Below are 11,876 nucleotides of genomic sequence, written 5' to 3' on the forward strand. Positions count from 1 at the left end.
AGGAAGCTATTGAGAAACTGGAAACCATTTCATTATTCTATACTGGTTTAACTTCTGCTGTCATATGCTCAGCCTGTGAATGTACTTGGGTGACTTAATTTGCTTAGCTTTTGTTAGCTGTTAGCGTGTATAAATTTTGAAGTAAAATGAAGTAAAAAGTCCACACACTGGCTCAGCCCCATGTCTGTATTGCTTGTGACTATTTTCTACAGGTGTTTACAAGATCAAATAGTTTAATTTCTGCCAGCCCTCATAAAAGCATCAGCTCTGAGTCGGAGGGAGAGCGACAGTTCAATCTCAATGACAATGGCATTCCAACAGCAACGCAAGCTTTAATGACAATGTATCGACGGAGGTCACCTGAGGAGTTCAACCCCAAGCTGGTAAAATACACCTCAGAGTGCTGTACCTAACTGAAGATGTTGCTAAATTATGTTTTTCTTTAAAATCTGTGTTTCTGACTCAGAATTCTGAGTTTCATGCTGCTACAGACAGTTGAGGCAATATTTTTCACAGAAATAATGAACATGCTGTCGTTTTACCAATACAAACAACTTCACTAGATAAAAAAAGCAAAGTTGGATGTAAATCAAGGAGAGGTGGTATGCCTGCTTTTAAGTACAGCTGCTTCAACGATATTCTTTAAACAGCAAGGTCTACTGGGGTAGAAACTAAGAAATGGGAGGAGACAGCCCATTGAGAAGAGAATTGGGCTGTAGCCAAGTTATTTCTTGCTCACTTGGAAAGTTAGGACGTTGCAGGCTTTTTAGCACTTAGCATTCAGTGGGGCAGAGTGTTAGAAGGGGAAGCTGTATCTTTATGCCTGCCTTCCTTTGCTTTTAGGCTAAAGAGTTCTTGAAGGAACAGGCCTGGAAGATTCACTTTGCTGAATATGGCCAAGGAGTCTGTATGTATCGTACAGAGAAAACCAGAGACCTTGTGCTGAAGGGCATTCCAGAAAGCATGAGAGGGGAACTTTGGCTGCTATTTTCAGGTAGGAATTCATTTGAATGTGACTGGGATGTGAGCAAAAGCGTGAGGGAAAGAGGATTTCAAAGATGTTTAAAGGTGCAGATAATAAGCATCTAAAAATATTTGGAGCAAGTAAGACAGTGATTGTTAGCAGGCGCCAGACTGGTTTAGACAAGAGTTCTGTTTAGACCAGTAAATACACTTTCTCAAACAGAATAATTGGGGAAGAATATAAAAAAGCAGAATGCACACTCTGTTACCAGAAGCCAGCAGTCTAGCGGCTTCTGGATGTTCAGCAACCACCAGCAGGCCTACTTCCCATTTGTTTAATCATTTCTGAATCCAGTTAAGCTTCTGTCCTTCACAGCAAGTTGTTGCAAGGAATTCCAAAGTTTAAGTATGTTGTATGGAACCAATATATTTTTTTTTTTTAAATAATAAAGAAAAAGTTACTTTATCATTTTATTAGGTGCCCCCAGTATGTGAAAATGATGATAAAATATTTCTGTCCATCCTCTGTGCCATCAAGGATTCTCTGGACCTGTGTCCCCTTAGGCTTTTTTTCAAAGTTGTAGACTCTTATTCATTTTAGTATTAGTTATATGGAAATCAGCCCATACCTCAGGCCTTCTTCATAACCTTTCACTTATTGTATGCCTTCTCTAGCTCTGCCCCTCCCCAAGATAGTTACCACAACTACCCACACCATTTAGGATATGAGCACACCAGGGACTTTATATGATGACCTAATGATGCTTTCTGTTTTGTTTTCTATTCCTTTCCTAATATTGCTTAATCTTCTCTTTGTTGTTGGGTATTAAACAAATGGTTTCAGGAAATAAACACAGGAATGCACAGATCTGTACCGTGTCTGATTAATAGTTAGTTTGGACCAATTTTCATGTTATATGTGTAATTAGTATTTATTCCGTGTGCATCACTTTGTGCTACTGACATTTGGTTTCCTTTGCTGCTGAGATTTTAATTTCCAGAGAAGGTTTAAAGTCAGCAGTGCAATCTCACAGCAACTCTGTGAGCATGCAGTAGTATCCCTAAGACAGGCTAAGTGCCCTGCCCAAGGTGACAGAGTCATTTTCAGAAGCAGGAATATAGAGTTCAGGGGTTCCTGTTTCTTGCTCTTGGCTGAGATATCATACTGTCTGCAACAAAGCATTAATCTACTCCCCCCTCAGGGCAAGTAGCTTTCTCAGAGGCATGTTTTGAGTTATTTAGGATAATCAAACCCACAGCCAGCTGCAGAGAGAGCTCATGATACCATGTGACTACACAGCTGGTTTGTTCTTCATGCCTCCTGTTTCTTTCTGGCTGAGAGAGAGGTTTTATCATCTTCCTTTTTTTTTTTAAATCACCTTTATAAAAATAGCATTTCATACTTGCTTTCAAAGTGCTTGTTGGTGACATTCAAGATTAAAAGATCATGTTGGGATACTGTATCTGCTAACCCTTGCTTTTTCTCTTCTTGTTTTAATACTGTTCTCCCACTCCCAGGAGCCATTAATGAAATGGCCACTCATCCTGGCTATTATGAGGACCTAGTGGAGAAATCGATGGGGAAGTATAATCTTGCTACAGAGGAGATAGAAAGGGATCTGCACCGCTCCCTACCAGAACACCCTGCATTCCAGAATGAGATGGGTATTGCTGCTCTAAGGAGAGTCTTGACAGCTTATGCTTTTAGAAATCCAAACATAGGATATTGTCAGGTAATTTGAAAACCTTGGCACTCCTTCAGTTTCTGGAATTCCAGTTCTTTCCTTATACTCCTGTTTCTTCAGCCATGAACATGAGCATTTGGCTGTGTAAAGTACACAGATACGTGTATAATGCTGTGAGGTAAAGCCTCAGTGCTGCAGAATTACAGTAATGCTGGGGTCAGAGGGATTTGACTCAAGGACCTACTCTAACAGAAGTATTAGCAGCACATGCTGAGATGTGTGTAGTTTTCTGTAAGCATATTTTCTGCTCATAAATTTAGAGACTGGACTGAAGATAAGATAACAGCAGAGCTGTCCTGAAGTGCCTCTACAGAAAATGACAAATGGACCCTGAAGAAAGTTTCTTTTTTTTTTAGCAGAAAAAAACCCAAAAACCTTTAATTGTTCAGCCTTAAATTTTTACCTACTTATTTAATGTATTAGTTGTAATAACCCTCATGAACCTCCTTTACTTTTTTTCAATGATGCCATTCAATCATTCAAAACAAAACTAAAAAAAAAAAAAAAATCCAAAAATAAAGCACCCTAGAAGATACCTTATCACTGTGCATCACAACTATGTATCGGTAGAGTTAATGCTGACCAGTGTGTGGTTTTGGAGTTCTTATGCCTGTGATTCAGGTCACTTTGGTTTCTGGTCCCAAATCATTCTTTCTTGCTATGTAACTTTGACGTATCACCTGGGCCCTGTTTTTGTCTTCCTACCTATTTTTGCAAAAAGGAAACTTGAATTCATGAGCATTAAGAAGCCTGATTATTCTCTGACTGTTAAGACTCCTAGATAGAAGACAAGTAAAGGAAAGTGCAAGTAATTCTAACAGATACCATCATAAAATATTTAATAGCAAATATAATACTAAGTAATAGCTACAATAACTTTTTTTAAAGGTTATTTAACAGAGTAACAGTAGAAAGACACTGTGATTTTGGTTCCTAAAGCTGCCACAGTAATTGTTAATAGCCTTGGGACTTGGTCCATGGCATTCAGAATGCTGATTCACAGTTGCACTGAGAATTCAGGCGCTGAAGTATTTCATACATGATAGACAAGATAAAAAGGAATAGCATAGACTTTGACAGAGTTGTAACACTGTTCTGAGTTTCAGTTGAAACCTTAGTTGCTCTTTCGAACAGGTAATGATCAAGCTGGAGTCTTAAAATGTTACAAGATCTGAAATGAGCAGCTAATGCCTTATGAGGCAAAGTGAGAAGAAAATGGTGCCGAAATACTTCATTTCTTCAGACTAACAGATGTCTAGTCAAAGGCTGTAAGCAAACAATTCAGAGGTCGTTGTACAAGGCTGTGATACTTGAAATGGAGTGCAACAGGCCATAAAAAAACTGCCGTGTACACAGTCAAACATGGAGAGTGAGCAACAGCGAGAGACTTCTTGTTTTACTGAGCTCTGCTTGTTTGTGACTGACACTGTTACAGGCGTTTGCCTTGGCTCACAGATGCTGTGTCTTGACCTTTTCATAGGAGTGGCAAGCGTGGGGAGTGCAGACGTGCCCATGCTGTACCACGAGGAGTGGCACAGCAGCGGCCATCGTTAGTGCTGTAGGAGGCGTTTGGTCTGCATCAGACCCAGATTCCCCAAGAGCACCTTTTGGCAGAATATCAGTAGCAGTGTAACTGCATGCTTGCAGACCTGAGCGGCCCTTGATTATGAAAAGAACTCTTGATTTTATTTCCTCCTTAAAAAAACAAACAACAACAAAACCAAACCAAAAAAACCCACCCAAAACAACCTAACAATTTTTTGTGGTGTATTTGAGGCTTCCATAAGCCTTCCTTTGAGCACTGGGAAAACATTGCCTCCTGTTTTTACAGGAAAATACTTGAACAGTTTGGGATCTGCAGGGGGAGATACAGCTAATTTCCTAACCATAGTAACCACTTGTCTGTCCAATTACTGTGCTAGGTATTGAATAAATGGGTCTAGCAGTTTCTGTTTCTTCTAGGCTATGAATATCGTCACTTCAGTACTCCTCCTTTATGCAAAAGAGGAGGAAGCTTTCTGGCTGCTGGTGGCTCTGTGTGAACGTATGCTGCCTGACTACTACAACACAAGAGTTGTCGGTATGTTAAGGGGAAATGTTCTAAAATTACAGTATAAAAATTGACCAAATTAATTGTTATTATTTGTATTGAAACAAGCATATGTGTAGATGTATGTGTGGCATTGATATAACTGTGAATGTTAGTGGCAAGACAGCTTGCTCAGGAGCACAGACGCAGTTACCTAAGCAGATACTGTGATAGTTAATAGTTTTTCACTTACTTAGGATTAGATGGCATTCTAAAGTGTACTTAAACAAAGTAAATAAAAAAGACATGGGAGGCTAAAATTTGAATTTTAGATGATACAGTTACATAATTAAGGTAAGGTGGAAACAGGAGCTTTGGCAATTTGCAATAGAAGTCTTCATGCCTGTTTACCTCTGATTTGAAAGGGCACAAGTATCTGAATGCTATAGTTGTGAGATGACAGTTTCCTCCTGTATGTGGAAGTGAATGGCTCTTCAGTTTGTCAGGGAAACTGTATTTACTGTAGCTGACGAATGCCTGAGATGCTCATTCAGCCTTAGAAATGATTCTTCCTGGCCTGCTTAAGACACTGATGTTATGGCATAGGTATGTATAACACAGGGTTTTCTTGAAATAATAAATCCAAACCCTCACAGACAGTCATCCTGGCCTCCTCCAACAGGTGATGCTGAGACGTCTTAACTCTAGTTAGTAGTGGTGAGTACTAAGCCATCATATAACTTCTGTAGGTCCTAGACCCTTATGAAGTATATAATTAAAACAAAAAAAACTTATTACAGTTCAGTTGGTATGTACAGCTCCGTAGTGGAATAGAATCTGTTCTTTATCTGAAAGTGAGAAAATGGGTGTAAGCATCGTGTAGAATATTTTTAGGTTTTGTATTTATACCTATAGAATATACGTATATATATCTTTCTCCCCTAAATGGCGATGTGGTCAGTTGCCTCTGAATTAACAGGCTTCCAACTTATTTATTTTCAACAGGAGCATTGGTGGATCAGGGTGTCTTTGAAGAGTTGGCTTGTGACTATGTTCCCCAGCTTTATGACTGCATGCAGGACTTGGGTGTAATATCCACCATTTCCTTGTCCTGGTTCCTCACTCTCTTCCTCAGTGTAATGCCATTTGAAAGTGCAGTGGTGGTTGTGGATTGTTTCTTCTGTGAAGGAATAAAGGTGATATTTCAATTAGCACTCGCTGTCCTCGATGCTAATGTAGACAAGCTGCTTAGCTGTAAAGATGATGGAGAAGCCATGACAGTCTTGGGAAGGTATTTATTACAGAAAATAAATTATCTTCATTTTATTTTTCTTTTTGCTTGCTTTTCTGATTTGTGTTCTTCTATGTTGAAATACTCAATTTAAACCAGTACAATATATGTAAATCTTGTACATGCTTATCGTCCCTTTTCACCCATATAAGGTACTCTTTATATTATTTTAAAATAATGGTAAGTGTCCAACAAGATATACATTCTTATTTCAAGACATTAAAATAAACTTCCTAAACCTGGTTATAGAAACTTTTTTTGTTGATTATTTTAGTTGATTTACATGGTTTTTGTTACTTCATCTTTTGCCTGCTACCTTTTAAATACTGCTAAGAAAAAGCCTTGATCTTAAGGGAAATTGTTTTGGGAATGGACTAAATGGAGCTCAAAAATTAAGTAGGCTCTTGAATGAATAGGTTTCAGTGACAAGAGGCTGATAAATAGACTGGATTGAGTCATTTAATACAAACTAATACCGCTGAGTGCAACCTCTGATTTCCTCGTGTTTGGTAGCAGTGTTTAGTCTTCAAGATGCTGCTGAAACTTTGGAATATTTTCCTAATAAGTTTCATTGGTATAGCATTACTGAAGTCTGTTGTTAATCTCTTTGGGATTAAAGATGACTGTGGTTGTGTTTTCTCTGAAGTCCCAATGCTTGCTGAGGAATTAAGTGTTTTGCAGCTGCAGGGTAGAAGATACATGATCTACAGCAGCTGCACTGGTGGGAGGAGCAAGCCCTTAAAGCCTCTTGTGTCAAGGTTCGGCACTAGTAGGGCAGGGTGATATGTAGACTGAAGCACACTGATCCGTGTTCCCATGGTGTCATACTTCCCTTGACATATTCAAACAGCCAGAAGCAACAAACCTGTTCAGTAAGCCACTCTTTTGTGACTAGCTATATTTGAGCTATTTCTTGGTAAGGATAATGAATGACATGGGTTACCTTAGCTCTCTTTGAGAAAAAGCAGTGTTAGTTTTTGGCAAATTACTGATGTCAAAAATCATGTAGTTCATTAGTAGAGAGGGGCTTGATCATTTTCACATTTATAATCTCTATATAATCCTTATTCTGTTAACCCTCAGAAGGGAGGGGGGTACAAATGAATCTTGGGTTTCTCATTTCTTTTTGTTTTTCCCCACCAGATATTTGGACAGCGTAACTAATAAGGGCAGCACTCTTCCGCCCATTCCTCATCTTCATTCACTGCTCAGTGATGATGTAGAGCCTTATCCTGAGGTGGATATCTTCAGACTAATCAGGTCTTCCTATGAGGTAGGACAGGATTTCTTAACAGGAACTTGCTAATCCACACTAGTTCTGCTTTACAGGGAAAATAGATACTCTATAGTTTGGCTTTGCTTGGAGCTGAAAGGACGTAAAAGAAATACAGACTCATCTCAGAAGTCTGAAATGGGGCAGGAGAAAGGGGTTAGTCTTTCTTTTTCTTCTAATCAAAACTTTTAATTGGAGCTGTTTTGTATAGAAGGCTACAGCATCAAAGAGCAGCCCACAATGAAAAAGTGGTTGACAAACAAAAGGATGAATTTGTAATTCAGAAAAGGTTAATTCTCATCTAAGCTTTTTCTTGCTTTCCAAACTGAAATGTTAACAAAGTCTATATGATTTCAGAAGACCTTTCTATTATCAGTGGAACATTGTTTCTTGTATCTTCTTTTTTTTTTCAGCAAGTGCTGATTATGACCACTGGTGACTAGCTTCTGTATTATCACCAAAGCTAAAAAAATTTCAAGTGAAAGGAGCTGGTAATAGCTAATATCTGTAAAGAACAGGACAAAGTCTGCAAAAAACCCTAAAATTTGCAAAGCAGTTCATTGTCCTTAAATTTTAAAAATAAGCCATCGATTAAAATATCCCTGATGATTTCACTGCCATATTAATTTTTTATAACAATTAAAGAGTAACTTTAAAGAGTTATTCTTCTTAATTTCCTTTTTTCCTTCCATTGATATGCAGGGTAAATTAGTATTTTTAGCTTAAGATGTAGGTTCATACTTAGCAATATGACAGCTGTTTCAGAGGCACTTCTTATGTCCCTAAAACCTCCTTGCTTTAATAACATTCTATTTGACAAAGAAGGAGGTAGTCCTTAGTGTGTTCTACACTGAAGGGCAAACCAAGTCAAGTTAGATGTATAGTCCTTCACACAAGGATAGAATGAGGAGAAGGATGTTTATGTGAAATTCTGTTTCCCTTGTATTTTTCTGATTTCCTCATCATGAAGACAGTTTGCATTGGCTTAACTGCTTTTAGATGCAAAGCCAGCCTGTATTTTGGGGGCTTATGCAGCACAGAACCTTGTAGCTCCTTCTAGATAAATAACCAGCTGTACTCCAGTATAGTTAGGCAAAACAAATAGCATGGGGAGTGAAGAACTGTGAGGAAAGCAGGAGATGGCTGCAAAGAGAGAATTAGTTTCAGCACAGTTGTTGTTGATTGATTTGATTATTAAAAAAAAAACTAACAATTCAACAGTAAACTATCAAGATAAAAAAATTCCAAGGCATGTGTTCCTCAATTACTGTTATGTTCCTCAATTAGCTGTGTGCAGTCAGGGCTGGGAACTCACCATTAGCTTTATTGCAGCTACAAAGAGTGAATTATCAAGTAAGTGAGCATATGTTTGCTAGTTTTAGAATTTAAGCTGCTAAAGGTACTTGTTGGGTAACCACCTATCCTTAATCTTCTAGACATTTTGTTGCTTATGAAAAAAATAGGAAGACCTACAGCTGAAAAAAAATGCTTATTCCTGAAGTCCTTTGCCCTCCCTCAAACACACACACACCACCCGTGAGGAGGGGGAAACCTTGTCCCTTGCAGACTGTCCTATGACATTTGTCCTGGGAGCGTGATGAGTCTGAGAACTTGGTAAAGGCATAGCACTGACAAAAGCACAATATTTGGATTGTTTTATGAAGAGCTACTTCCTATCATGCTCTGATCCTGTCCAGCTCTGGGGTAATCATGGCGTATACAAGTATGAGAAGTTTCCAGTGAAAGCTGGCGTGTTGGTAATTAAGCAATTAGCACCCCTCTCTGTGATGATATTGAACTGACTTTCTGCTTTTAAGAGAGAAACATTCCCGAAATAAGAGAATATACGTAACAAGTACATTTTACCCTGCCAGTAATTTTTTCATTTACTGAAAGTACTTTTTAGTAAGAAATCTCTTATCTTTCCATTCAATTTTGCAATTAATTCAGAGGCCGTAGAGCCTGATGTTACAATAATTACAATAGAAGTGACTGAAATAATGCATAATCACTACAGCATTAAAAGCCTGTGCATAGCTCGCTAGCTGTCAATGGAGTGTATATGCAGATATTCAAAGGACTTAAGCACATAACAGCTCTGATTTGTGTGTTAATTTGGAAAGAAATAGGCCTTAAACATTTAAGCCTAACATTCTATAGTCATATTTGCATTTTGGCCATTTTAACTAAACAACTGATACTCAAAGTTCTATGTTGTTGGAAGGTTTGATGCAGTTCTGATCTAGAACAAGTGACACTTCCAACAATTGCTTGTATGATTTGGAAGTTAGCATGGGCAAGGGACCATTCCCAGAAGGTAACTGCATGCAACCTGCCTTTTCTGTAGGCTACATGAGTTTTAGTTGTATGGATGTGAACAGACCACCTCATTTGGCCTCCGGACCAGAGAATAAGCCATGATTACTGGAATAGATTTGGCCTCAGAGCCATGAAAGACCTCTGTTTTCAAGGTTTTGTGACTTCTGTGATGCTTGATATTCATGGATGTTTATCTAGATTCCATTTTTTTCAAGAATTCTTTATTTGCAGAATGCTCCAAATACATGAAACATTGCTTTACTCCCGACGTACATGATAAAGGTGCACAGCTTTACAGACAGATGCAGCTTTAGTGTTAATTTGATCACACAAGAATGTGCTAGCAAATTATGACCCGCTTATGTAGATGCACTTGCACTGGAAATATAAATCCATCCTGTATGAAAGCGTTATCTTGCCACCCCCTTTTAGTTTTACATGTGGCATACTTGATATCTGGCATTATTGTTCCTGCTGGTCATCTGTGCATTTCTAAATAATGTTACAAGTGTTTTCTTGATGGCAAAAAACTTCTACGTGTAGTTCACACAAATAAATCTTAGGGTTTAGGCATTCCTTTACATACGAAAACACAGAATACTATTCTTAATAGGTTTTCCTGTAAGATGCTTCTGTAGTACATGAGGGAGCTCCCTGAGACTGTTATGTGGATTGTGGGGGGAAAAAAAAAAAAACTTCTGAAAATAAGACTTGGGCACTTTAGAGAATCTTCTTCTTAATGGAAGTTGCATTCTTGATTCTTGGTTTCAGACCCTCATGAACGTAAGGACTGCTGTACTGCCTCAGCCATGAGAGATCCAGTTAGTCTAAATATCTTTTCTCCCAGTAGCAATTAAGAGATATTTCAGGACAACTTGAAATAAAGCCCTGCAGAAGGAGTTATGAAACAATCTATTCATAGATTTGCCAGGCAAGAAGTTTCAAACTACTGAGATTATGGTTTGAAATGTGAGGATTTGTAAATAAAGACCTTTCAAATTAAATGAAAATAAATTATTGGGAAAAATAAAATGTAGTGATATATTCCTGAAGTCTTCTTAACTTTGTCATGTGTTAGAAAAACAGCTTAACAGCAGTTCTTTATACATATACCATTTGTGGTATATCACATAATTAATTTAATTTCTCAAATACTTTAAAGGCAAGCTAAGTATTCCAAATACTAATACACAGACTACTCTGTACTTTTTCTCTTTTAAGAAATTTGGAAGTATCCGAGCAGATTTAATTGAACAAATGAGATTCAAACAAAGGCTGAAAGTTATCCAAACCCTTGAAGATACTACAAAGCGCAATGTGGTAAGTACTGAAATAATGTAACTTTGTAATAATTTTGCAAAGATTAAGGTCAGTCAGTTTCTGAAATGTAAATCAGCTTTTCAATGAGACATGGATTTCAGATCCGTAACTGTTAATGTTATGTTTCAAAAGGTACGGACTATTGTGACAGAGACTTCTTTTACTATCGATGAACTGGAGGAACTGTATGCTCTTTTCAAGGTAAAGCTAAGTGAAGATACGATCATGTGCCTGCAGGAAATGCAGATGTTTATTTTTGATATGGGACTGTGTCTTTTCTAAAGACCAGGTTGAGTCTAAGAGTTACTTACTGTCAGGTATTTTAATACAAACTTGAATTAGCTGCTGTATTATTGAATATACCAAAAAACCCCGAAACAACTAGTTTTTAAAAGCTCTGGAAATAAGTAATTCACTAAGTGATTTGTCCATGGAAAAAATTAATATACTGGCGAAAACTATTATAGTGAAAAAGTGAATAGATAGAGGCTTCTGATCAGTCATTAGAAACTTATGTATGTCTCCCACTACCTGACCCAAGTTTTGGAGTTTAGCACAGAAATACCTTTATTCTACTATCTAACACAGTTAATACTTCCGTATCACAATAGCTGATTTTTGCCATTCTCAATGCTTTAATGTATACTCTATTACATGGAAATATAGTGTCACAAAGTGATGCGTCTTTGTAAGTTGATTGTACAGCAATACCATTAAATCCACAAATTTGAAGGTGAGCAGTTAAAATGCTTTAGCCTCACCTTCATGCGCAGTCACTTAAAACAAGATACTTTCCTCCTCTGTTTTGTTATAACAGAGATTTTTTGGTATACCACGGAGAACTTCTTTCCTTTCAATTTCCCGTCTATAATGTCAGGTCTTACAATTGTCCAAATCTTGCAGTGCCACAAAATCATTAAGGTTGGAAAAGACCTT

The 11,876-nt window shown here is 37.8% G+C and overlaps 1 protein-coding gene across 1 annotated transcript; it reads left to right on the forward strand.

Annotated features, from left to right (window-relative positions):
* Positions 1 to 212: 212 nt before the first annotated feature.
* Positions 213 to 11,376, forward strand: LOC104622527 (TBC1 domain family member 9-like; the record flags this gene model as incomplete). The annotated part of the gene is made up of 8 exons (XM_010289345.1): positions 213 to 383; positions 844 to 994; positions 2,482 to 2,696; positions 4,671 to 4,788; positions 5,743 to 6,028; positions 7,172 to 7,301; positions 10,842 to 10,940; positions 11,073 to 11,376. Coding segments are annotated over 8 exons (1,320 nt in total), but the record flags the coding sequence as incomplete, so codon positions are not given.
* Between the last annotated feature and the right edge of the window lie 500 nt (positions 11,377 to 11,876).

The sequence above is a fragment of the Phaethon lepturus genome, unplaced genomic scaffold (genome assembly GCF_000687285.1).
Source record: "Phaethon lepturus isolate BGI_N335 unplaced genomic scaffold, ASM68728v1 scaffold56316, whole genome shotgun sequence".
Lineage (NCBI taxonomy): Eukaryota > Metazoa > Chordata > Aves > Phaethontiformes > Phaethontidae > Phaethon > Phaethon lepturus.